Below are 27,882 nucleotides of genomic sequence, written 5' to 3'. Positions count from 1 at the left end.
TCTGCTATTGATTTCCTTCTAGTGTATTTTTCATTTCAGTTATTGTATTGTTCATCTCTGTTTGTTTGTTCTTTAATTCTTCTAGGTCTTTGTTAAACATTTCTTGCATCTTCTCAATCTTTGCCTCCATTCTTTTTCCGAGGTGCTGGATCATCTTCACTATCATTATTCTGAATTCTTTTTCTGGAAGGTTGCCTATCTCCACTTCGTTTGGTTGTTTTTCTGGGGTTTTATTTTGTTCCTTCATCTGGTACATAGCCCTCTGCCTTTTCATCTTGTCTATCTTTCTGTGAATGTGGTTTTTGTTCCACAGGCTGCAGGATTGTAGTTCTTCTTACTTCTGCTGTCGGCCCTCTGGTGGATGAGGCTGTCTCCCTGTTGTGTTTTTCTCCTCCATCTTCCTTGCTTTCCTGTCTTGTTCTAATCCCTGTTCTTACAGACTCACGGAGTGAAGTAAGTCAGAAAAAGAAAAACAAATACCGTATGCTAACACATATATGTGGAATAATAATAATAAAAAAGGTTCTGAAGAACCTAGGGGCAGGACAGGAATAGAGACGCAGATGTAGAGAATGGACTTGAGGACCTGGGGAGGGGGAAGGGGAAGCTGGGATGGAGTGAGAGAGTGGCGTGGACATATATATACTACCAAATGTAAAATAGATAGCCAGTGGGAAGCAGCCGCATAGCACAGGGAGATCAGCTCGGTGCTTTGTGACCACCTAGAGGAGTGGGGTAGGGAGGGTGGGAGGGAGACATAAGAGGGAGGAGATATGGGGATATATGTATATGTATAGCTGATTCACTTTGTTATACAGCAGAAATTAACACACCATTGTAAAGCAATTATACTCCAATAAAGATGTTAAAAAAAAAGAAAAAAAATCCTTTTGCATTTGCAGTATATGGGATCAGGGACACTTAAGAGACACACAGGACTTTGTGGGCCTCTCAGGGGTCTGAACTGCCATCTGGGCACTTATGGGGCACGTGTGTTCCCCCATCACAAGCTCCTGACCTGTAGCTGAGCATTTACAATCCACCCATCAGGACAGGGTTCACCCGCCCTTGTCATGGAGTGATTCTAATTTCAGTCTGTTTGTGAGCACGTCTCTATTTGTAGGTTTTCAAAGAGCCAAACTTCTGCCTTTACTTAAGTAGTCATAAATTTTATTACAATTAAGCCCAAATTGAGATGCATTTACTGTATTTGCTTTTCAACAGATCTTCTGAGATACCCGTGAGTGTGTGTACAAACACTAATGTACACACACCTGTGTACATAAATACATATACACATCCCGTAATTTCTTTATACTTACAGCTTAATTTTTTGACAAAAAGCAACGGCTCCATGTGGGTATAATGAACAGCTCATAAGTGTTTTGGCTGAGGTGCCGTTCCCTGCTGCTTCCTGCTCTCATCAGCATTGTGGCAAAGTCTCTGCAATTAGAAGCATAAATGAAAGGTCCTCAGATGTTGAAGGTCAGCAGCAGTAATGACTCCTCTGGTAGTGTCAGTGTCACATAACCAGTATGACTTGACTGCATGAAACTAAACTCTAGCATTAAAATAATGACTATTATTTCTGAAACAGAATTCCACAGGGGGGAAAATTAGTGACATATGCTACTCTCTTGGTTTATGTTTATCCTGTTATTCCTGATAGCTTATCATTATATGGGATTTTGAAAAGCCCCTCTGGACTTTCCATTTTGTAGCATAGTAATGAAGGAAAGAACCAGAAAGGCCCACTTTTGAGGCGTAAAAACATATTAAATCCGACAATGAAGCTATTCGGCTTTCTGTCCTGCTGCAGCTGGAGGAGAGTCTGTGCGCTGTGAATTCCTCTAAATACCTTAGTTGTTTGGCCGCAGAAGGTGAATAAGCTGTTCCCCACGGGTGGACTTGCCTGTTGTCTGAATGTGTCACTCTTAAGCCACGGAACTTAACACAGAAATAAGCAGTGCAGCTAGCACCCTTTCTGAGTATACCCTAAGCTTGGAGGCAGTGGGTTACTGAACACAGGGCTTTGAACCTTATTTAGCTACTGGCCTTTTCTGGGGCTGGGGGCGGGGGTTAGGTGGCAGTTTTCAGGTCTCTTCTTGAGCTGTGCCGTTTGCCTGCGCACGTAGCGGGAGCAGCCAGCGTGGTTCCACGCGGCTTGTGTGCTGCCCTTGACCCTTTCCTGTTGCTCTGCTGTTCCCTCTGTCAGGGCAGGTGGTAGCACGGCCTCTCTTCAGCCGGTGACTTGAGAGATGGGTTTTGGAGTCGGATGGGTTTGGCTCCCAGCCCCTTGTTGTTAGTGACCCCTGCGTGGCTGCCCTGAGCAGGCCGCTGAGTGCTTGTGGGTTAGCGTTGCAGCCTGGGCACCCCTGGCCCAGCTCTGCTCTCATCTGGTGATTCCAGAAGGACTGGTAGTGCCTCTGGGGTGCCCAGCACAGTGCCTGGCACGTGGTGGGTGATGGGTACCTGCTAAGTTCCCTTCCCTTTAAGTGGGGAAATGAGCTGCTGCTTCTGCTTCGTGATAGCTGTACAGGGAGAGTGTCTGTGGGGCTGGGAAGCCAGCACTCAGCGTGGGCGGGGCCGACTTGAAATACACAAACTCACGCTGCGCCTGAGGCAGGCAGGTGCCTGGGTCCATCTCTCCTTGAGCTGTTCAGAAGCCATCTTAGCTTGCTCTTTGCTCTCAACTTTTTCCTGGAATGGTGAAATTTAACGATCCACCAGATGAGCAAGGGTGTTCTGGCATTAAACCCTGCTCATCCCACAGCGAACGAGAGCAGAAGAGGTGAGATGGTGAGAAGCAGCCTGGGAGGCCGTGGGCAGTTCTGACAGTGGGGAGCTTGCTGGCTCCTCTGTCCCTGGCCACCCAGGGGAACCTGTTAGCTGATTGATTCTCAGGACACGAGGGGCTCGCTAAGGAGCCTGCTGAAGGCCCATGAAGGAGTTAACAGTAAGAGTTACCCTCCCTGCCAAGTTTTCTAGTCTTTTTTCGAGTTGCTTGTGTTATGGCATTTTTATGTAATTCTTAAAAAAACCTCACACATACAAACACTTTGTGGCAATACAGGGCAAAACTTAAAAAATAAATCTCGTAAAAAAACGGTTTTTTTCCTTCTTAGCACGGTCAAAGTGTACAAGTGTCTTGGGGAAAAAAGACTCAGTTTCTTCAGTGTCTCCTGCAGCGTTCATGCCACACCCCGCCTGCACGTTTGGGGGAGGACAGAAGCAGAGGAGAGCTGGGAGGAGGTGGCAGCGCCACACGGGGTTGGTGGGCCAGGCACTCCCGGCAGAGGGGGCAGCACGTGTGGGTGGTAGTAGGGGCACAGCGGGTGAACGTGGGGAAGGGGAGGAGGAAAGGCAGGGATGAACCCGGACTGTTCTTCCCAAGGCATTTCAGTCCTGTCAGGACCCACGTATGATGGTGCAGCAGGAGATGCGCTGAGAGCCCTCACCTAGTTTCTGCCCGTCCATGGGAACAGAACTGAATGAGAGCCCGGGTCTTGGCGCCTGGGTTTCAGAAGTGGCCCAATAGAAGCTTTGGGAGGGGGGCCTTTGTGGGGCCTCAGTATCTTGGCCGGTATCGCCATTTCACAGAAAGGTTGGCCAGAGCTGCTGTGGCAGATGGAGAGGCTGTTTAAAGAAGTTAGCACGCACTGCTATAGTCCTGGGGCTTTGGGATCTGGGCTTCCAGCAAGCAGGGCCCGAACGGTTTTCTGCCCTGGCTTCATGTCGCCTGGTATGTCATATACCCTTCTATCCCAAATTAATCTGTGGGATTGAAAAATAAAGACAAAGAATGTATTAACCTGGTTCACACATACTTATAGAATGTGAGTTACTAGGTCATCGAGAGGATTTTGGTACCATTAGTGCTTTGGGAGGGAAGGCAGTAACTTCCGCTGTGGAGTCGGATGCTGGCAAAATACCCAGAGAGTAATATATCCAGCAGGACTAGCGGTCAGGTCAGTTTGTAAAACTTAATCAGAGGAGGCTCCTGCCACATACTCAAAAGTAAAATCATCGCCAGCAAACATCTAGAATCTGTGTGTTCCGTACAGTATTCGTTCTATAGGAGGAGGGTGATAAGACCAGCGTGTATGGAGGTGTTTTGAGTGTAATGTCCATTGAATGCGTCACACGCACAGGAGGGTGTGTAGACACATACACGCCAAGTCCAGAGTCAACCCCACGCGTCCCACTGCTCTTTAACCTGCCTGGCCTCTCCTCATCTTCAGGTCTGGTCTGATTAGCAGTCTCTCCCGGAGGTTTTCCCTGGACCTGTGGTTACTGTCAGGTGCCCAAGTGTCCCGGCCTGCAGTGATTAATCGTTCACGTTGTCCTTAAATCTTACCTCCCAGGAACCAGCACCCTCAGCAGTCCCATCACCCTTTTCCCAGCTGCCCCTCTGTGTTTAGATCATTCTGAAATGATGTAGTGATATCAGTCTACTAAAAAATCTGAACACCCTGTAAACTAGTGGAATTGGTGATGCCGCTGTACACCGGACACTTAATTGAGCACCTATTGTATGCCAGGTCCTCTCCTTCCCAGCTGGATGACCTCCAGCAAGGACGTGCACTTCCTTGGTTTCCAAGGGGGATAAACGACCACAGCTCCGCTGGGTTATTGTGAGGATTAAGTGAGATAACTCACATGTGGAAAGTGTCTGGCGTTCAGTGAATAACTAAGTAAATAAATGAATGTGATGTGGTTTCTCAACACCTCTCAAGGACGCCTCCCCTGATCTGTTCCTATTTAAGGATACCCTGAGGATAAATGTGCTCTATTAGACGTGTTCTGAGTGGAGCTCAGCCAGTTCTGGAGGGAGCACACCCCGGACAGGAAGACATGAACTTACTTTGCGTTTATAGCACAGTGTGGCCTCGTGTTCTTGCAGTTAGCAAACCTCACAGGTCTTTCTTCTTCAATATGGACCTCGATCAAGCTCCCTGTCTTCCACTGGACTCTTGCAATGTTGATTTCTGGGTCCCAGGAGGGTGACTTTATTTTTTAACCCCACCTTGATGGGCCTTCATGCAGGAAGTGAATGTCATGGCTCTAGAATCATTTGGACCTAGAATTCTGGCACTTTTCCCTAGTTTTGGACCACGGGCAAGTTACTCTCTCTAGGTGTCCGTTGCCTTATTCTGACGGAGGGGATTTAGCACAGAGAGTCGGTTTGTTTAAAGGGAGGTGGGAAGGTAACCCAGAGGCAGGGACCGCAGCAGGTGGCTCCCCTGTCTGGGACCGAGGGACAGCAGGAGGGGGGATTAGCGAGGCGGATTAGGGGACTGAGAAGTACAGCGGGAAGGCCTCCCGTTCACCTCGCTGGTGTGGAGGGATTCCTGCCCCCCAGGGCCAGGAGGATGGACACACACGTAGTGCCCAATGCTGGATGGATGGGATCACAGCCCGCCATGCAGGGAACAGAGGGAAACCAGAGGCTGCGGGGAGGCAGGCTTTGTATTGTCAACAAGGTGGGGTGTCCCCTGGTTCCCACAGGGGGCTGTGCTTGGCTGGCAGGGAACTGAAACCCACCCTCAGGGCTAAGCGGGAGCTTCGTCTGGTCCCCGGGATAGGAGGGTTGTTTGTCAGGGGACCGTATCCCCGGGAGCAGAGTCAGGAGGAGAACTTGCAGTGAGGTTGTTCCAGGCCCTCCTGGTTTCACCACATGTCAAGGCAGTGGTAATATTGGACTTGATTCTAGGCCTTAAACACCCGTTCCTCCCGGTCTGTAATGAAGCAGGGATCGTCTGGCAGGAGGGGGAGCCACACAGGTGACACAGCTGCTTCCATTTGACACAACCGGTGCCCCTCCACCCCCCACCCCGTCTCCTTCCTGGGCTCCTTCCTCCTCTCAGCACATTTCAGCTTTAGTGTACACAGTGCTTTACAGACACCACTTAGTTTAATCTGTAAAACAGCCGTGTGATGTAGGAGTTGTCACCCCCACTTCATACACAAAGAAATGTTGACATGGACGAGTCATCACTCCCCATCCAGCTCTAGGTGGTCAGAGGCAAAAAGGCGTCAAACCCAAGGCCATCTGACTCCGCAGAGCTAAGGATGCCCCCCTTTCCCCAAAAAGGCCCTTTCTGATTTTGTGTTCCTGTTTCCTGAAGAGTGTCTCTCTCCCACTAAACGTGGATCTGTTTCTCTTTAAGGTGATAGAACATAGAAAGTACTGGTTGAGCTCTGACTCTGTTCATGAGAACAAGAGTGCATGGCTCTTGTTGGGGAGAGAAAGCTGCTCCACGGGGGCAGTGCTCATAGACACAGGCCTTGGAACAGCTGTGATCCTGGAATTCTCTGGTACTTTGATCCATCACTTTTTTTCTTTTTTTTTTTTTTTTTTTTTTTTTTTGCGGTACGCGGGCCTCTCACTGTTGTGGCCTCTCCCGTTGCGGAGCACAGGCTCCGGACGCACAGGCTCAGCGGCCATGGCTCACGGGCCCAGCCGCTCCGCGGCATGTGGGATCTTCCCGGACCGGGGCACGAACCCGTGTCCCCTGCACCGGCAGGCGGACTCTCAATCACTGCGCCACCAGAGAAGCCCAGATCCATCACATTTTAAATGGTTTGCATCTTTCTTTGCTTTGGAAGGTGCATCCGAATTTTCTACCGGGATAGCTAAGCCTCCTGCTGCCTCAGTTGCATCCTCATTATCGCCTTTATTGCTGTCATTGTAGAAAAATTATATGGTGACTTCCTGAGCTGGAAACTAGAAGAAACCCTTGCCCAGTTTCCCTTGCAACCTGGAAAGGTGGCCACTTTCACCGTCAGCATCAAAGTGAAGCTGGATTTCTCTTGCCAAGAGAATCTCCTCCAAGACCTCAGCGACGGTAAGTTCCTCCCCAGTTTTGATCAGCACATCGCGGTCCCCAGTCACATGGCAGCGATCACCCTGCCTCGCGCCCCGCTGCTCTCTCGGTAACGTGCTTGTCGTTCATTAGCTCTAGCGGCTTGAGACTTCTCCTGGGCACGTACTTAATGAGTGAGGTACTCTGCACAGGGAAAGTAATAAAAGTACTTTTCAGTTGAGCGATTTCTTAATTCACACTCTTTACTATTTTGTTCTCATTTGCCAGGAGGTCATCCTAAATTAGTGGAATGTAGGAATTACTGCATTTTTCTTCAAGCATAACTGCTGTGATCCCTTAGACATCTAATTAGCTGTGATTATGAAGTTCTACTTCAAAGTCTAATGATTTCTATAAGGAAATAGAGTGTGGAGAAAAATGAGAATTTATTTTTGTTATAACATTAGGACTAGCTGATTAGGGGTAAGATTCCATAGATTAATTATGTCCGATGATACAGCATGCATTCATGCTTTCATTGGGAGTCATCGTGGGGCGTGTTAGTTAGCTCAGGCTGCCACAAGAGAATACCACAGACAGTATGGCTACAATTACAAACTTCTTTTCTCATAGCTGTGGAGGCTCGAAGTCTGAGATCAAGGTGCCAGCATGGGCAGGTTCTGGTGAGGGCCCTTTCCTGGCTTGCACACAGCTGCCTTCTCACTGTGTCCTCACGCGGCAGAGCGAGCCTGGTGTCTCTTCCCCTTCTTAGAAGGACGCCGGTTTTATCAGACTAAGGCCCCACCCTGTGGCCTCATTTAACTTTTGTTACCTCCTCACGGGCCCTGTCTTCAATAATAGTCACAGTGGAGGTTAGGGCTTCACCATATGAATTTGGGGGGCCACATTCAGTCAAAGGGTGTTATTGGAGACGGTCAACGGATTCTGTTACTAGAACTTAGCAACTATGTGACTTTGACTTCTTTGTGCCTTAATCTGATAAGATGACAGTAATACCCATTTCTACGGTTGTGAGGATTTGCCCTTCACCTGGAACATGGTAAGGGGTCAACAAGTGTTAGTTATACCCCCCCCCACCCCCATCACAGATTTATGACATTACAAGACATTTAATCACCTCTTATTAGAGACAAGCACTTGACCGGGCTCTTGGAAAACAGAGATGAGTGAGTCAAGGTCTGTTCCCTGGGCAGTAGTAATAACAGCAGCTAACATTTAAGAGGTGTGCATAGATCAACTCGCTGAACCCTCACAGCAGCCCTATGAAATAGGTGCTATTAATAGCTCCGTTTTACAAATAGGGACAGTAAGGCATAGAGAGGCTGTACAGTTTTTCCAAGGTCACACAGCTAGGAAGTGGCAAAGCTGGGTTGTGAAGCCAGGCAGCCCGGCTCCAGAGTCTGTCCTCGTAACTGCTCTGTGGCCTGTTGTTGCCCAGAGGGTCAGCCAGAAACATAAATATGTGATTGGAACACCCTGAGACTCAGGGGTGTAACTGAGATGCAGCTCACTTTGTCAGTAGGGTCCTGCAGGGAGGGCCTCCCAGAGCTGGGGTGTGACTTGGGCCTGAACTGGGGAGTATCCTAGGAGAAGAAAAAAGCCTGTGCTCCACAGGCCTTTCAAGGAGCAGCAGGTACCGAGGCCCGGAGATCTCTGGCCAGTGGTGCAGTGAGATTCACCCCCAGAGACTAGGTGGACATACGTGTGGACGCAGACCTGACTATTCACATCTCATTTCAGTTGTCTCCCCGGTGGAGAGGCTACCCGGACCGCGTCGGCTGGGTCAGCACACCCCGCCCACTGCCATTCTTGTCGGGTCCCCCCACATTATGGACAGCTCCTGTTCCCTGGAAGCGTCTTGTTTGGTTTTTCCTGTCCTGCTGCCTCTGTCCTTTACCTTAGAAGTTTCACAGGGAGAAGGACCTCATCTGTCTTACTCAGGAGGTCCTGTATTCACATTACCTAGACGGCATACCTGGAGGGAGGGGAGTGGATGAGCTCCTCTTCCCCTCCCCCCTCGGTGTGGCGGCTCCTCCCTCCTGACCTCGTCTGACCCTAATGACCTCCCAAAGGCCCCGCCTCCTAGTGCTGTCACATTGGGGTTAGGGCTTCAACACAGGGATTCTGGGGGGACACCTACTCTAAGTCCATAGCACGCTCCATGAAATTTCTTCTCCTGTACTCTCTGGAGTGTTTAAATAACATTTGTATTATTAATGCAGGTAGGAAAATAAGTTTACTGTTGGACACACTAGAAATGGAAAATGTCATGTGGATTTAACATTATACCAGAACTCAAAAAGTATCAGATGAAATGGATATTCTTTTCTGTCTCTAAATGGCTTTGTACCACTGGACTGCATCTTTCTATAAGTAGACAGAGGGTTACAGACAGAGTTTCTGACTTTTCTTTTTCCCAGGAAGGGAGTTTAGCAGAATCAGTGGTGCCTGACACCTGTCCAGGCAATGCTTGATGAGTTGTTATCCCGGGGGTCTGTCTGGGCAAGTGGATGCCTAGCTGAGACCATCTGGATGTGAGACGTGAGGGAAAGCTGATCGTTACTTGTGCTGCTGACATTTGGGGCAGGCTACTCCTGAGAGAGAGCAAATGGAAGGCCTCCAGGTGGAGGCTGAAGCTGCTTTTATTTTGGTGGCTCCTTGAGTTTATGTGTGCAATGTGGACATATTTTGTTATGTTTCTGCCTTTAGTTACAGAGCTCTGAAGGATTGTCTCTGCCCTCTGTGCTGAAAGTAAAATTGCAACTTGGGATTTATAGTCTGAAAATACCTTCTTCTCTCTTTTAAAATAAAACCAAAGAGAGCTAGAAGTAGGTTTACCAAGTGGTTTGTAAATGTAAGGCTGGCCTAGGTTCCTGTCAGTTAGATATAGTACAGGTGTGCAACAGAGCATGGTTATAATTAATTAGATGCCCTCTTGGGCTTCCCTGGTGGTGCAGTGGTTAAGGATCTGCCTGCCAGTGCAGGGGACACGGGTACGAGCCCTGATTCAGGAAGATCCCACATGCCGCAGAGCAACTAAGCCCGTGCACCACAGCTGCTGAGCCTGCGCTCTAGAGCCTGTGAGCCGCAACTACGGAAGTCTGTGCACCTAGACCCCATGCTCCACGACAGGAGGAGCCACCGCAATGAGAAGCCCACGCACCACAACGAAAAGTAGCCCCCGCTCACTGCAACTAGAGAAAGCCTGCGTGCAGCAACGAAGACCCAATGCAGCCAAAAATTAAATAAATGAATAAATAAAAATTAGATGCCCTCTTTATTTATTTTTGTACTGATATATGTGTTTTTATTTTTGTAATACAGTATCATAGTTTATGGTATTTATAGTAGAACAGAATTAGAATATACTTCTTATTTTAGATTTTTTGTTTTTGTTTTTGATGTGGACCATTTTTTAAAGTCTTTACTCAATTTGTTACAATATTGCTTTTGTTCTGTTTCGGCTCTTTGGCCCCGAGGCATGTGAAATCCTAGCTCCCCGACCAGGGGTCCAGGGATCGAACCCGCCTGCATTGGAAGGCGAAGTCCTAACCACTGGACTGCCAGGGAAGTCCCAGAATATACTTTTTTATAGTGTGTTAAAGTAATATACTTTTACATAAATTTGCATTAATGCATCTAGTGGTCTGGCAAATACAGTATTCTAAGTGAGATGCCCTCTCTATTGATAATGGTTAATAGACACTCCGGCTGGTCATTTACATAGCAAATCGTAGAGTTTGAGACACAGAATCTTAATGTCCACACCCGGGCAAGCTCTGTAGAGGAAAGAAAAAGTTGGACACCAAGGCCCACAAAGGACTTCTGCAGAGTCTGGTCGGTGGATAATGAATGCATTGCTCCGTGTAGTTCAGTCTGAGCGACCTGGAGCCTGTGGTTTAGCCCTTATTTGGAGACAGCTGTACACTCAGTGGCAGAGGCTCCTTTGTGGCCTCTTGCAACTGGGAGATGCCCCACGGGTGGCACTTGGTCTGACAGTTTCAGAACCTCCAGCCGGGGACCCCTGTGGACCCGCCTGGCTTTTTAGGCAGGGACTCACATTAACTATGGTTACTGAAACTAGATGCCATTTAAAAAACTTACAGAAATAAATGTAGCTGTCATGCAAAGCAGGACACTGGATCCAGTGTGGGCTGTAGACAGATGGAAGAGAATTAATAATATCTGTTGAGCGTTGTCAGATGCCGCATATCAGGTCTGGACCAGCGACTTTATTTGCATTATTTCTATTTAACCTTCCCGACAACTCTATAAAGTAGATGACTCCATTTTGTAAAGGCAGGTGGGAGGACTATTCTGGATTAAAGGACATGGAAGAGATCTAACAACCAAGTGCTATGTGCAATCCTTAATCGTATCCCGGATTAAAAAGAGACCCTGAAGACATCTTTGGGACCTCAGGATCCTGGCTGGGGCAAGAGAGAATCGGGTGTCTCAGTACTCGTCCCGCACAGCTGAGGAAGTATGGTCCTCGCTCCCACGTGCACCGCCCCCCGGGAGGAGCCCTGTGCTGACTCCGTCTCTCTGGGCACTGAGCTGCCGCCTTCGGGGAGGGTGACGTGGGTAGAGTCAGGCGGTGTCCCCGACCCTCTTCAGTGCGTCCAGTCTCAGAGTTTTGTGTGCTGGGCCTTCTCTGTTGGACCCCTGGACCCCCACCGAGGCCCTCTCGTGTGTGGGTGATGGTCCAAATTGGCGTTCTTTGGGGAGAAGATGGCAGAAAACTCTTATTCTGCCACGATGATGATGCCACTCTCTGCAAAAGCGATTTTAAACTGTTTTCAGTGATTGTTGTGGCAGAGATAGCGTTGGTATGCTGAAACTGTGTGTGAATGTGGAATTAAGTAAATGATCAATTCTGTGATAATCTAATTCTAGCATCTGAATCTGGTCCTGAGCGAGGGTTCTCATTTGGAAGAGATAACTGATGTAAGATGATAGAGATGAAGTAAAAACCTTGTAGTTTGGAATTTAAATAAAAGATATCAGTAAGAGATTATGGCATATTTAAAGATCTGTCTATGTATCTACTCCAAGGCCTGGAAACCCAGCAGCCCAGCAGCAGTGAGCATTCCTAGCGCCCACATCATGGTGTTGAAAGAAACCAGGGCTTCTTGGAGAAGTGGCCACTTGCAGGTCTGGAGCAGGAACTGTCTGTAGTGAGGTGATCTGGGAACATCCTGTGAAACCTACAGCAGGGAAGCTGTCAGAGTGGATTTACTAAAGCTGCGTTAGGAGGACCCAACGTGAAGAGGCTGCAGCTGGCAGTCCGAGCACCAGCAGGGGCGATACCTGCGTTCAGTCTTGGGTGCTGAGTGCCGTTAGAAAGAATTGCCAACCTTTGGCGAGTGATGGGGAACCTATTCATTATTTTAAAAATGATAGGTAACGAGTATTCTGCCTTCCATACAGACGTACGGTTGGACAACCTAAGAGTTGATGAGGGCAGTTTCTCTTTATAGAAGTATGACCGCTAACACTTGAGAAGGGACGATAGCATTAGAAACTCTCCACTTTGCAGCTCCTGATAGATTATGGGTTGAGACCATGAGCATCTACACAGCAAAATAAGAGACAGGCAGGCATTATGTTCTTCCTGATGGGAGAGCACACACCTCCCATGAGTTAGTGTTGCCCCCGAATCACACCCGAGGCTGATCAACACTCCAGCTCTCACTACCAGTTCACAGGAATCCTGCCGACAGAAAAACCTGTGAAGCTACTCCATTTCAGACTACGGTTAACTCTGCAAACAACGTGGTTTCTTCAACGAGTAAATGACAAGAGAATACAAGGGATGAAGCCCTGGAGATGGATGGTGGGGATGGTTTCTAGCTGTGGGACGCTGCCACCTCTCACAGCCATTCTGAAACAGCGTTTTGGGCCTGCGACGCTGTTTCTCTCCGCGGGCAGTGTCTGTCCATCCTTCGTGGCCTGCCGATCCCCACCTTATCACTTCCTCTCTTTATCACTTCCTCACGGCCCCTCCCTCGTGCTCGCTCATGGCCCGTGTGTCCCCTCGACACCTCTGAATGCTGTCACAGTTTCACTTCACGGTTCTCTACTCCCAATACCCAGCACAGGGCCTGGGCTCAGAGAAGATCCCAGTAAATATTTATGGAGTTGAGGGGATGAAAGGAATGTTGTGGAGCCAGATTGAGTGGTCCTGACCCTGAGTTCAGGGAGGGGAGAGCCGTCTGGGTGGGGATAGCCAGGGGTCCTCGAACAGCGCCTGGCTGCGGCGTGAGCTGGACGCAGTGGGCAGGGACGGAGGCGGTGGGGTTGGGTATTCAGGAGAAGGAGGGCATCCTGGTTGGAATGGTAGGTTCAGGCAGCTGTGGAAGGCCCGAAACTCCAGGGGAGTAACTCAGACTTCATTGGAAGATACTGGAGAGTCCCTGAAAGGTTTTTGAAAAAAGGTTGATGTGATGGAGAATGTTGGGAGAAGGTGGGTGGGCAGATTGGAGGGGTAGCCCGAGATTCACCTGGTGTGATAGGTGACAGGTGTGAGGGTTCAAGGGCGAGGCACGCAGGTCTTAAGCAGGAGAGAGCCAGGTGGGCAGGAGAGGAAGGGATTCAGAAGACCGGCGCTGAGTCTCTACCTGGAGGGCGTCCTTCCCACCCTTCCCTGCGGCCGTCGCTGGAGGCCTCCGGTGTTTGTAGCACAGGATTTAGGAGCTGGTCCAGCATTTGGTGAGCTATTGGAATTTGTTCTGCTCCCCACGGAAATGCTTCTTGCCTGAAATGTCTCTTGTTTGTTAAGCTAAAGACAAACTCTGCCTGTGGGAAGTTTGAATCATTTCAGTTTCTTTGTCCAGAGTTGGAGATTTGGGTTAAAAAAAAGCCATGTTTACAATTGGCATTTCGTTATGTTTTGCTTCTTCATAATTTGATAAGAGATGCTTCGGCTTATCATTGTGGCCTGGGATTGGTTTTATTTGAGAGTCGTCGCTGTGGAATCTTCTGTGTTCCCTTTCCTACCTTGTCTCTCTCCCCGATGACTGCCTGAAACCAGGGCATCACTGAGTGTCTTTGCCCTGGTCTGCCGCTCTCCTCAAAAGGAAATACTAATTTTTGGGAAACTCCGTCTTACTTTTTAAGGAACAGTGACTCATCCTGAATTACTCAGAAACCAAAGACAAAGGTGGTTGGAATCTTAATGTCAGAAGATTTCTCTTTTTCTTTATAATTCCTAGATGCCTGAGGCTTTCATAAACATATGTGATTTTAAAGAAGATTTTCTTGAAACCTGGGTTTTTTTTCTGAGGCTACAGAGTATGGAGGCTGGAAGGAGACGAAGCTGTACTGAGTGGCCCCCGCGTCGGGGCATGTGATGGAGGTGCTGAGGTTCTATCTCTAACCCTGAGAGGTGGCTGGACGGTGACCTCCGAGTTTGGGCTCTGTACCCCTAGCTCTGTGGTTCCCCTCGGCTGTACCAGCTCCTAGCTGCTGAAACTGTCTGCATTTTTGGTCTTTCTCACTATAGCAACCCCATCCTGAGGGCAGGGCCAGGGACATCTTTGTCTTTTTTTTTTTTTTTTTTGGCCCCGCTGTGTGGCATGTGGGATTTTAGTTCCCCAGCCGGGGATTGAACCCACACCCCCTGCACTGGAAGTGCGGAGTCTTAACCACTGGACCGCCAGGGAGGTCCCCATCTTTGTTTTTTAATTCCAGCTCCCAGCCTGGAGGCGGCTCCTCCCTCCTCATCTTGCTTTTCCTTCTTCCTCATGGCAGCTCTTGGTCAGTTCCATTTGCTGCTTCCTCCTTTCCTTCTTGACCACTACAGAGTGGAATTGCTCAGGGCTCCAGCCGAGATCCTCGTCTTCTTTCCTTCTAAGTTCGCTCTCTCACAACTTTCTTATCTTCCACATGGAGTCAGTGACTGTCTCCCGCACCCCACCCCCTGGCCAGACCTCTTCTCTGTACTCCTGGTCCGCGGATCCGACCGTGTGCTCCGAAGGCTCTAGGTTTTGGGGAAAAAGCGGCAGGTGAAGCTGGGGGGAGGTTTGCTTGGTGGCTGCCGTTCCCCTCCCCCAGCCGTGGGGGGCTTTCATCCCTGTCCTCGTGCTGCAGTCTGTGCTCTTCCCCTGCAGATGAAGGCTTGGACCCCATAGGGAGAGGGGAGGGGCTGGTGTGGGGCAGTGGCTCTGGTCCCCTCCCAACCGGCCCCAAGAGGAGCCCTCAGGATCCTTTTCCTGGGGGAGAAGCCTGCATGGCGCGGACAGCAGCCCCCAGGGAGACTTCCTGCTCTCATAGCCCATGCCAGACGTTTAGCAGTTCATTAACAGCGTCTAGCTGAACCTTTTGCCTGGCTTTCATGACCCACATAGGCACGCGTGCTGGGGTCCTGCTTCTCCCTGTAGGTGCCTGTCCACAGATTTCAGGTTAGTTTCCCCTGTGACTTCACTTCTCTGATCAGTTCAGGAAAAGTTAATTTCCAGTTTATCCAGCTTTTTTCTTAAGGACGGAAGCAGTGCTTTTCTCAAATCTCAGCATTTCTAAGCGGTAATCAGAAGCCCACAGCCTTTATTTTAAATCAGACCTCCAGTCATTTTTGGACTGTGTCGGCCATTTGTCAGACTACACACTGCTTTTGTGTTCAGTGGGTTATCTGCTTTTGTTCTGAAGGAAAAGGTTAATGATGCACCTGACAGCCTGCCCATCGTTATATTTAGCCCGCATCACCCACCAGCCTTCTGACTCACAAACCGTAATTTCACAGCACGATGGCTCAGCTGAGGGAAAGGTCAGGCTGTTTCTGCTTCCTGGGGCTCTCGGGAGCATATCTGAGTGAGACAGAAAGCTGAGTTCTTGCCCGGCCGTCTAATAAGCTGTGGAGGGGCGCTGATCCCGTGGTCCCTGTTAGTCTGCAGGTGGGATGGTTGACTCAGCTCTGATTTAAATTCAGGTTGGAAAATAACTTGCTAAACCACCAGGAGCGAATGAAAACCCAGGTGTTTGTCATTCATCAGCAACAGGTGATCCTATTGCAGGCGACCAGGGCTGAGGTCTTCTGGATCATTGATCTCCCTGTTCGCATCACTGCCTTTGCAGTCAAGCTGGTGGTGACTCACTGGGAAACAAATGAGGTAGGTGTTCAGTTGAGGTGATTTAAGAAGGTTTTCCCGCTGCAAAGAGAAAGGGGTGATTTCTGTGGATCACCGCAGGCTGGTATACTTCGAGCTCATGCTTGTGATTGCACCAGGTCTTATCAATTTTGTTTTCTAAGTCTCTACACATCCACCATCACTGCTCGGCTTAAAGCCCGGATAATTTCTCATCTGCACCATGCTGGGAGCCTTCTGACTGGTCTCCCAGCAGCTCATTTTGCGCCCTCTTCGCCGTCTTCCATGTTTTCCCTGCAGTCCTTTCTCCAGAGCAGAATCTGTTATGTCCTTCTTCTGCCGTGCACCTTCCAAGGGCTTTCCATCGCCCTCAGATAAAGCCTCAAGTCTGGCTTGTGTGGTCTTGCCCTGGCCCGCCTGTGTGGCCTGCTTGCCCACCCGTCTCTTCTCCCTCGTTTGGTTTGTGTTCCAGAAATACTGAATGACTTGTATTTCTGACTTGCCATACGCCCTCTTATGCCTCTTGCCTTTGAGTGTAGGCCGGTAGATTCGAACTCTGCTGCACGTTGGAATCAGCTGGGGATGTTTAAAAGCTCTGCCTGGCTTCCACCCTAGACCTTGTGACTTCATAGGCATGGGGTGTGACCTGGGTGTCAGGATGTCCTAAAGTGTCCCAAATGATTCTTATAAGCATCGGAGTTTGGGAACCATTGACATAGACTGTCTTTCTCCCTAAACAACGTACTCTCTGAGTCTCCTGCCCTTCTTCAGGCAGACACAATGGCTGCTCATTTTCTGTTTCCTCTGAGAAGCTTTGCAATCTGCTGGGATATTGCATCACCCTTTAGATGACTGTTCAGGAGCTGTTTGGATACTTTCTGTCCTTTGGTCTTAAATTTTAGAATCAGTTTGTCATGTTCCTCACGGTAGCCTGTTAGAATATCGACTGGGACTGCATTGAACCTGTGGGTCAATTTGAGGAGAAGATGGATACTTTTATGAGACTTAGTATTCATAGCTATGAATATTGCCTCTTCGTATATTTGTCTTCTTTCATGTCTTTCAATAACATTTTCTAATTTTACTGTGATGGTCTATAGTATTCTTCTAGAGTTATTCCTAGGTATCTTTATTATAAATGGTATTTTTGAGTCCTTTTCAATGGAAGTATAACTTACATGCAGTCATGAGCACAGTCGTGTACAGCGTGGTGAATTTATTTTTATTTATTTAACAGACCTTTATTGGAGTATAATTGCTCCACAATACTGTGTTAGTTTCTGTTGGACACCAAAGTGAATCAGCCGTATGCCTACACATGTCCCCATATGCCCTCCCTCTTGAGCCTCCCTCCCACCCTCCCTACCCCACCCCTCTGGGTCATTGCAAAGCACCGAGCTGGTCTCCCTGTGCTGTGCTGCTGCTTCCCACCAGCCAGCTATTTTACATTCGGTAGCGTATATATGTTGATGCTACTCTCACTTTGCCCCAGCCTCGGCCTCCCAACCCATGTTCTTAAGTCCATTTTCTACGTCTACCTCTTTATTCCTGCCCTGCAACTAGGTTAATCAGTACCATTTTTTTCTGTTTTAGATTCCATATATATGTGTTAGCAAACGGTATTTGTTTTTCTGACTTACTTCACTCTGTATGACAGACTCTAGGTCCATCCACCTCACTATAAATAATTCAATTTCGTTTCTTTTTATGGCTGAGTAACATTCCACTGTATATATGTGCCACATCTTCTTTATCCATTCATCTGTCGATGGACATTTAGGTTGGTTCCATGTCCTGGCTATTGTAAATAGAGCTGCAGTGAACATTTTGGTACATGTCTCTTTTTGAATTATGGTTTTCTCAGGGTACATGCCCAGTAGTGGGATTGCTGGATCGTATGGTAGTTCTATTTTTAGTTCTTTAAGGAACCTGCATACTGTTCTCCACAGTGGCTGTATCAATCTACATTCCCACCAACAGTGCAGGAGGGTTCCCTTTTCTCCACACCCTCTCCAGCATTTATTGTTTGTAGATTTTCTGATGATGGCCATTCTGACTGGTGTGAGGTGATACCGCAGTGTAGTTTTGATTTGCATTTCTCTAATAATTAGTGATGTTGAGCATCTTTTCATGTGCCTCTTGGCCGTCTGTATGTCTTCCTTGGTGAAATGTCTATTTAGGTCTTCTGCCCATTTTTTAACTGGATTGTTTGTTTGTTTTTTGATACTGAGCTCCATGAGCTGTTTGTATGTTTTAGAGATTAATCCTTTGTTGTTTCATTTGCAAATATTTTCTCCCATTCTGAGGGTTGTCGTTTTGTCTTGTTTATGGTTTCCTTTGCTGTGTAAAAGCTTTTAAGTTTAATTAAATCCCATTTGTTTATTTTTGTTTTTATTTCTGTTACTCTAAGAGGTGGGTCAAAAAAGATCTTGCTGTGGTTTATGTCAAAGAGTGTTTTTCCTATGTTTTTGTCTAAAAGTTTTATAGTGTCTGTTCTTACATTTAAGTCTTTAATCCATTTGGAGTTTATTTTTGTGTATGGTGTTAGGAAGTGTTCTAATTTCATTCTTTTACATGTAGCTTCCAGTTTTCCCAGCACCACTTATTGAAGAGGCTGTCTTTTCTCCATTGTATGTTCTTGCCTCCTTTGTCGTAAATTAGGTTCCCATATGTGTGTGGGTTTATCTCTGGGCATTCTATCCTGTACCGTTGAAGTCAGGGAGCCTGATTTCTCCAACTCCGTTTTTCTTTCTCAAGATTGCTTTCGCTATTTGGGGTCTTCTTTGTTTCCATACAAATTGTAAGATTTTTTGTTCTAATTCTGTGAAGAATACCATTGGTAGTTTGATAGGGATTGCACTGAATCTGTAGATTGCTTTGGATAGTATAGTCATTTTCACAATATTGATTCTTCCAATCCAAGAACATGGTATATTTCACCATCTCTTTATGTCATCTTTGATTTCTTTCATCAGTGTTTTAGTTTTCTAAGTAGAGGTCTTTTGCCTCCTTAGGCAGGTTTATTCCTAGGTATTTTATTCTTTTTGTTTCAGTGGTAAATGGGAGTGTTCCCTTAATTTCTCTCTCTGATTTTTCGTTGTTGGTGTGTAGGAATGCCAGAGATTTTTGTGCATTAATTTTGTATTCTGCAGCCTTACAAAATTCATTGATTAGTTCTGGTAGTTTTCTGGTGGCATCTTTAGGATTTTCTGTGTATAGTATCATGTTATCAGCAAACAGTACAGTTTTACTTATTCTTTTCCAATTTGTATTCCTTTTATTTCTTTCTCTTCTCTGATTGCTGTGGCTGGGACTTCCAAAACTATGTTGAATGATAGTGGTGAGAGTGGACATCCTTGTCTTCTTCCTGATCTTAGAGGAAGTGCTTTCAGTTTTTCACCATTGAGTATGATGCTTGCTGTGGGTTTGTCGTATATGGCCTATATTACGTTGAGGTAGGTGCCCTCTATGCCCATTTTCTGGAGAGTTTTTATCATAAATAGGTATTGAATTTTGTCAAAAGATTTTTCTGCATCTATTGAGATGATCATATGGTTTTTATTCCTTAATTTGTTAATGTGGTGTATCACATTGATTGATTTGCGTATATTGAGGAATCCTTGCATCCTGGGATAAATCCCACTTGATCATGGTGTATGATCCTTTTAATGTGCTCTTGGGTTCTGTTTGCTACTGTTTTGTTCGGGATTTTTGCATCTGTGTTCATGAGTGATATTGGTCTATAACTTTCTTTTTTTGTGACCTCTCTGTCTGGTTTTGGTATCAGGGTGATGGTGGCCTCATAGAATGAATTTGGGAGTGTTCCTCCCTCTGCTATATTTTGGAAGAGTTTGAGAAGGATAGGTGTTAGCTCTTCCCTAAATGTTTGATAGAATTCACCTGTGAAGCCCTCTGGTCCTGGACTTCTCTTTATTGGAAGATTTTTAATTATGGTTTCAATTTCATTGCTTGTGATAGGTCTGTTTATGTTTTCTAATTCTTCCTGGTTCAGTCTTGGAAAATTGTACCTTTCCAAAAATTTGTCCATTTTTTCATGGTTGTCCATTATATTGGCATATAGTTGTTTTGTAGTAGTCTCTTAAAATCTTTTGTATTTCCACAGTGTCAGTTGTGATTTCTCCTTTTTCATTTCTAATTTTATTGATTTGTGTCCTCTCCCTTTTTTTCTTGATGAGTCTGGCTAAGAGTTTATCAATTTTGTTTATCTTCTCAAAGAACCAGCTTTTCGTTTTATTGATCTTTGCTATTGTTCTCTTCATTTCTATTTCATTTATTTCTGCTCTGATCTTTATGATTTCTTTCCTTCTACTGACTTTGGGTTTTCTTTGTTCTTCTTTCTCTAGTTGTTTTAAGTGTGGGGCTAGACTGTTTACTTGAGATTTTTCTTGTTTCTTGAGGTGAGATTGTACTGCTATAAACTTCCCTCTTAGAACTGCTTTTGCTGCGTGCCATAGGTTTTGGGTCGTTGTGTTTTCATTGTCATTTGTTTCTATGTGTTTTTTAATTTCTTCTTTGATTTCTTCACTGATCTCTTGGTTATTTAGTAGCACACTGTTTAGTCTCCATGTATTTGTGTTTTCTACAGTTTTTTTTCCTGTAATTGATTTCCAGTCTCATAGTGCTGTGGTCAGAAAAGATGCTTGATACGATTTCGGTTTCCTTAAATTTTCTGAGGCTTGATTTGTGACCCAAGATGTGATCTATCCTGGAGAATGTTCTGTGCACACTTGAGAAGAAAGTGTATTCTGCCACTTCTGGGTGGAATGTTCTATAAATATCAATTAGATCTATCTGGTCTATTGTGTCATTTAAAGCTGGTGTTTCCTTATTTATTTTCTGTTTGGATAATCTGTCCATCGGTGTAAGTGGGGTGTTAAAGTCCCCTACTATTATTGTGTTAACTGTTGATTTCTCCTTTCATGGTTGTTAGCATTTGCCTTATGTATTGAGGTGCTCCTATGTTGGGTCCATAAACATTTATAATTGTTATATCTTCTTCTTAGATTGATCCTTTGATCGTTATGTAGTGTCCCTCCTTATCTCTTGTAACAGTGTTTATTTTAAAGTCTATTTTATCTGATACAAGGATTGCTACTCCAGCTTTCTTTTGATTTCCACTTGCATGCAATATCTTTTTCCATCCCTTCACTTGCAGTCTGTAAATGTCCCTAGGTCTGAAGTGGGTCTCTTGTAGACAGCATATATATGGGTCTTGTTTTTGTATCCATTCATCCAGTCTGTCTGTGTCTTTTTGGTTGGGGCATTAATCCGTTTTCATTCAAGGTTATTACCAATATGTATGTTCCTGTTACCATTTTCTTAATTGTTTTGGTTTTTTTTTTTTTTGTGGTATGTGGGCCTTTCACTGCTGTGGCCTCTCCCGCTGTGGAGCACAGGCCCCGGATGCGCAGGCTCAGTGGCCATGGCTCACGGGCCCAGCTGCTCCACAGCATGCGGGACCCTCCCGGACCGGGGCACAAACCCGCGTCCCCTGCATCGGCAGGCGGACCCCCAACCACTGCTCCACCAGGGAAGCCCTTGGGTTTGTTTTTGTGGGTCTTTTTCTTCTCTTGTGTTTGCTTCTTAGAGAAGTTTCTTCAGCATTTGTTGTAAAGCTGGTATTATGGTGGTGCTGAATTCTCTTAGCTTTTGCTTGTCTGAAAAGCTTTTGACTTCACTGAATCTGAATGAGACCCTTGCTGGGTAGAGTAATCTTGGTTGTATGCTTTTCTCTTTCATTACTTTAAGTATATTCTGCCACTCCCTTCTGGCCTGCAGAGTTTCCGCCGAGAAATCAGCTGATAACACACAAAGAAATCCCCATAAGGTTATTTCTTGTTTTTCCCTCGCTGCTTTTAATATGTTTTCTTTGAACTTAATTTTTGTTAGTTTGATTAATATGCATATTGGTGTGCTTTTCCCAGGGTTTATCCTGTATGGGACTCTCTGTGCTTCCTGGACTTGGGTGACTATTTGCTTTCCCATGTTAGGGAAGTTTTCAAGTATAGTCTCTTTAAATATTTTCTCAGACCCTTTCTTTTTCTCTTCTTCTTCTGGGACCCGTATAATTCGAATGTTGGTGCGTTTAGTGTTGTCCCCGAGGTCTCTGAGACTGTCCTCAATTCTTTTCATTCATTTTTCTTTATTCTGCTCCTTTCCACCATTTTGTCTTCCAGCTCACTTATTCGTTCTTCTGCCTCAGTTATTGTTATTGATTCCTTATAGTGTATTTTTCTTTTCATTTATTGTATTGTTCATCTCTGTTTGTTTGTTCTTTAGTTCTTCTAGATCTTTGTTAACATTTCTTGTATTTTTTCAGTCCATGCCTCCATTCTATTTCTGAGATTCTGGATCATCTTTACTATAATTACTCTGAATTCTTTTTCAGGTAAATTGCCTATTTCCTCTTCATTTATTTGGACTTCTAGGTTTTTATCTTACTCCTTCATCTGTGAGAGAATTTTTTGCTGTCTCTCTCTTTTTCTTTTTTTTTTAATGAGTGGGAGTCTATTCCTTTCTTACTGGTTGTTTGGCCTGAGGCTTCCAACACTGGAGTTGTAGGCTATTGGGTAGAGCTGGGTTTTGGTGGGTAGAACAGGGTCTTAGTGCTGAGATGAGGAATGCCGTGCGATGTCACTCCAATGAATATTCCCTGCACCTGAGGTTCTCTGTTGGTCCAGTGGTTCGGACTCGGAGCTCTCACATGCAGGAGCTTCAGCCTGACCCTGGGTTCGTGAAGCAAGATCCCGCAAGCTGCCTGGGGCGGCAAAAAAAAAAAACCAAAACAATAAAGTTAAAAATAAAATTAGACTAGGAGACTAACAGATATGTTAGGAAGAATGTAAAAATAAAAATATAGTTGAATCAACAACCAGAAGGTACATAAGTACCATAATAGTATAAAAGAGGAGGAGGGAAAAGAAAAAAAAAAGCGGGGTGGGGGGCGGAAGTCCTTGGCGGTGGAGGACGGGGCCTAAGCAAGAGTGATGTTTGGGTGGTGGGCGGGGCTAACGCTCAGCACCATTCCACTCCACCTCCGAATTTATTTGTGTATTCATATTCACCCTTGCACCCACCACCCAGACCCAGATGGGGGTGATTTTTCCAGCATCCCACCAGTCCTCTCCTGTCCTCTCCCTGTTGATGACCCTGCATCAAGGTAAGTAATTATGACATTGATCATCATAGGTTAGTTTTGCCTGTTCTTGCCTTTCATATAGAAGAAATAAATACAGTATATGCTCTTTTGTGTCTTTTTTTTTTTTTTTTTTTTTTTTTTTTTTTTTGCTTTAAACAGCACAGATTTATTCTCTTACAGTTCTGGAGATCAGAAGTCCTATGTGTCTTTTTTCCCACTCAGCATTATACCTGAGATTCATGCATGTTGTTGTGTGTTGCATTTGTTTGTTCCTTTTTATTGGTGGGTGATATTCCACCGTGTGAAAATACCACAGTTTATCCAATCTACTCGTGATGGACATTTGGGTTGTTTCTGCTTTTTGGCTGTTATGAATAATAAACTTTCTTGTACAGGTATTTGGTAGACATCAGCCCACATTTTCGTTGGGTGTGTGCCCAGAAGTGGTTTTACTGGATCATAGATTATGTGGTGTATGTTGAGCTTTGATAGCTCTACAGTCATCCAGGTTTTCAACCTGCTTATTTGGATTTACACACACCGTCTGCATGCACACCAGTCCTCTGGTGCTCCAGATCATCACCACTGATTGGTAGGGTCAGTCTTTAAATTTTAGCTGTTCTTGTTCATGTGTAACCTCATTGTGTTCTAATTGGCTTTTCCCAGATAGCTAATGATGTTGCCCAGTAAAAAACGAAGAAAATATTTTAACAGACCCCTCACAAAAGTGTATATCCAAGCAGTAAGAGATGAAAGGTGTGCAGCATCGTTAGTTATCTGTTTTGCAGCTTTATTGAGATAAGTGACATAGAACATTGTATAAGTTTAAGGTGTACATTGTGTTTATTTGATACATTTGTATATTGCAAAATGATTATCACCTTAGCTAAGACCATCATCACATCACTTAATTACTGTTGCTTTTTTGTGGTGAAAACACTTGAGATCTACTCTCTTAGCAACTTTCAAATGTATAATGCAGTGTTGGTAACTGTAACCGCAGTGCTGTGTGCTAGGCTCCCAGGACATGCTCGTCTTCTAACTGCAAGCTTGTGCACCGTCCAGCATCTCCCCATCTTGCCCCTCTCAGCCCCTGGTAACCACCATTCTCTCTCTTTTTCCACAGGTGGAAAAAGAATCTTTTTTAGATTCCACATATAAGTGATATCATACAGTATTTGTCTTTCTCTGACTTATTTCACGTAGCATAATGCCCTCAGGGTCCATCCATGTTGTTGCAAATGGCAGGATTTTCTTCTTTCTCATGGAATTATATTCCATTGTGTATATATATATATCACGTCTTCTGTGTCTGTTCACCTGTAGAGGTATGCTTAGGTTGTTTCCTCATCTTGGCTATTGTGAATAATGCTGTAAAAATATGGAGTGCAGGTATCTCTTTGAGATCCTTTTTTTCATTTCCTTTGGATATGTACTCAGAAGTGGGATTGCTGAATGATATGGTAGTTCTATTTTTTATTTTTTGAGGAATCTCCACACTGTTTCCACAGTGACTGCACCAATTTACACCCCCAACAACAGTGCACAAGGGTGCACTTTTTTCTTTGTCTCCTCATCGTTGCCTACACTTACCTCTTGTCTTTTTGAGAACAGCCATTCTAAAGTATGTGAGATGATATCTCTTTGTGGTTTTGGTTTGCATTTCCCTGATGATTAGTGATGGCTGAGCACCTTTTCATGTAGCTTTTGGCCATTTGTATGTCATCTTTGGAAAAGTATCTTACTCGGTTCCTGTGCCTATTTTGAAATCGTATTTTTTTTATTGAGTTGTATGAATTCTTTATACATTTTGATATTAATCCCTTATCAAATAGATGATTTACAAATATTTGCTCCCATTCTGTAGGTTGGCTTTTCATACTGTTGATTGTTTCTTTGGCTGTGCAGAATTATTTTAGTTTGATATAGCCCCACTTGTATTTTTGTTTCTGTTGCTCATGCTTTTGGTGTCAGATCCAAAAAATTGTTGCCAAGACCAGTGTCAAGGAGCTCTTCTCCTATGTTTTCTTCCAGGAGTTTCTCAGTTTCAGGTCCTATGTTTAAGTTTTTAATCTTTTGAGTTAATGTTTGTGAGTGATTTACAATAGGGGTCCAGATTTATTTTTCTGCATGTGGTTATCTAGTTTTCTCTGCACCATTTATTTAAGAGGCTGCCTTTCCCCATTGAATATTCTTGGCTCTCTTGTCAAAGATTAGTTGACTGCATATGCAGCGGTTTATTTATGGGCTATTTTCCATTGGTCTGTGTGTCTGTTTTTATGCTGTTTTGATTACTATATACTATTTTGATTACTATGGCTTTGTAGTATAATTTGAAATCTGGAAGTATTCAATATGATACCTCCAGCTTTGTCCTTTTGGCTTAGGATTGCTTTGGCTATTGGGGTCTTTGTGACTCCATATGAATTTTAGAATTGCTTTTACTATTTCTGTGAAAAACGCCATTGGAATTTTGATAGGGATTGCATTGAATCTATAGATGGCTTTGGGCAATATGGACATTTTAACAATATTCTTCTGATCCACAAATACAAGATACCTCTCCATTTTTGTGTCTTCTTCAATGTCTTTCATCAAAGTCTTACAGTTTAGTGCTCAGTTCTTTCATTTCCTTGGTTAAATTCCTAACTATCTTATGTGTTTGATGCTATTGTAAATGGGATTGCTTTCTTTATTATGTTTCAGATATTTTGTTGTTAGTGTGTAGGAAAGCAACTGATTTCTGTATGTTAATGTTATATCCTGAAACTTTACTGAATTTATTGATTAGATCTTACAGTGTTTGGTTGAGTCTAGGATTCTGTATAAGATCATATAATCTGCAAATAAAGATAATTTACTTCTTCCTCTCTGATTTGGATACCTTTTAATATCTTTTTCTCGCTTGATTGCTCTGGCTAGGATTTTCAGTACTATGTTGAATAGTGGTAAGAGTGGGCACCCTTGTCTTGTTCCTGACCTTAGAGGAAAATTTTTCAGCCTTTCACCAATTGAGTATGTTAGCTGTGTGCTTGTCGTATATAGCCATTATTACGTTGAGGTATGTTCCTTCAACACCCAGTTAGTTGAGGGTTTTTATCATGAAAAGATTTTGCATTTTGTCAAATGCTTTTTCTGCATCTATCGAGATGACCACATCATCTTTATCCTTTATTCTGTTAATATGTGTGTATCACATTTATTGATTTGTGTATGCTGAGCCATTCTTGCATCCCAGGGGTAAATCCCACTTGGTCATGGTATATGATGCTCTCAATGTATTGTTGAATTTGATGTGCTGATACTTTGTTGAGGATTTTTGCATCTGTATTCATCAGGGATACGGATGTGTAGTTTTCTTGTAGTTTCCTTGTCTGGCTTTGGTACTGGGGTAATGCTAACCTGGGAAAATGAGCTTGGGACTGTTCCCTCTTCCTTAATTTCTGGAAGAGTTTGAGAAGGATTGGCGTTAATTTTTTAAACGTTTGGTAGAATTCACCTGTAAAACCATTTTAGTTACCTGTTTTAGTCTATAGTTTTTGAGCTAATTTTGTGTGTGTATATTAGGTACTTGTAAGTATTTGAATGGGAGTGGATATTATAGAATATTTGAAGTTACGTCATACAATTTTAAGTTATGGAAGTGTAACTAATTACTAGTATTCTGTTTTAATCAGGTAACAGGACTTAAATAATTTCTTTCTTCTGGGTTTTACCATGCGGTGTGTGGTGTAGTAGAGTTAGCAATTACGGTGTGTACTTCCCCCAACACCCCCTTCACAGATATTTGTGGACTGTCTACTTTATTCCAGGTACAGGCATACCTCGGAGATACTGTGGGTTCAGTTCCACACAACCACAATAAAGTGAATATTGCAGTAAATCGAGTCATGATTTTTTGTTTCCCAGTGCTTATAAAAGTTGTTTACACTATACCGTAGTATATTAAGTGTGTAATAGCATTATGTCTGAAAAAAGCAATGCACGTACCTTAATTAAAAATACTTCATCGCTAAAAAATGATCAGAGATCACCATAACAAATATAATAATCAAAAATTCTGAAATACTGTGAGAATTACTGAAATGTGAGACAGAGACACCAAGTGAGCGAATGCTGTTAGAAAAATGGCGCCGATAGACTTGCTTCACACAGGGCTGCCACAAACCTTCAATTTGTAAAAAGTGCAGTATCTGCGAAGCACAGTAAAACGAGGTGTGTCTGTACTGTACTTCTCTTGGGATTGTCCGGAGTAAAATGAGACGCAGTCCCTGCCCTCAAGGAGCTTAGTGTCCAGTGCAGTGCTGTCCATCAGAACTCTGTGATAGGGCAGTTCCTGTTCTGAGCCGTCCAGTAGGGTGACCGTGGGTCACATGTGGCTTTGATCACTTGTGATGTGGATGGTGCATCTAAAGATCAAGTATTATTTGATTTTAATTACTTTAAAGGTGCACTGTCTTGCGGCCACTCTGTTAGACCGCACAAGTCTAGTGGGAGAGAGGGGCAATTTAATAATTGATAAAATAAGTGAAATGCAATTTTTCACAAATAAATGAAAAAGTACAGCTTTGCTAAGTGCTAGGTAGGAGAGGTACATGATACTATGACTGTATCACAGGGAGTGGGGGAAGGCTTGTCTTTGGAGGTGATGATGGAGCTAAAATTTACAGAAAGAGCGGGACCTTAGAGGATGAAAGAGGGAGGGGTGGGGAAATTAGTTTTTCATGCATGTGTAAAAACTGTGGCAGAAAGCAAGTTCCGGTAACTTAGTTTTTGAAAAGTGTGTGTGTGTGTGTGTGTGTGTGTGTGTGTG

At 44.7% G+C, this 27,882-nt stretch overlaps 1 protein-coding gene across 2 annotated transcripts in view; it reads left to right on the top strand.

The window, feature by feature from the left end:
* Positions 1-27,882, top strand: part of TRAPPC9 (trafficking protein particle complex subunit 9) — a 509,572-nt gene that overhangs the window by 138,957 nt on the left and 342,733 nt on the right. For both annotated transcript variants that reach the window (XM_024741252.1, XM_024741251.1), the window contains one exon: positions 6,696-6,848. In XM_024741252.1, the coding sequence (XP_024597020.1) occupies positions 6,696-6,848 (153 nt within the window). The remainder of the gene's footprint in view (positions 1-6,695; positions 6,849-27,882) is intronic.

This window comes from Neophocaena asiaeorientalis, unplaced genomic scaffold (genome assembly GCF_003031525.2).
Source record: "Neophocaena asiaeorientalis asiaeorientalis breed wild unplaced genomic scaffold, Neophocaena_asiaeorientalis_V1.1 scaffold177, whole genome shotgun sequence".
Lineage (NCBI taxonomy): Eukaryota > Metazoa > Chordata > Mammalia > Artiodactyla > Phocoenidae > Neophocaena > Neophocaena asiaeorientalis.
This window is presented reverse-complemented; position numbering and strand designations above follow the sequence as displayed.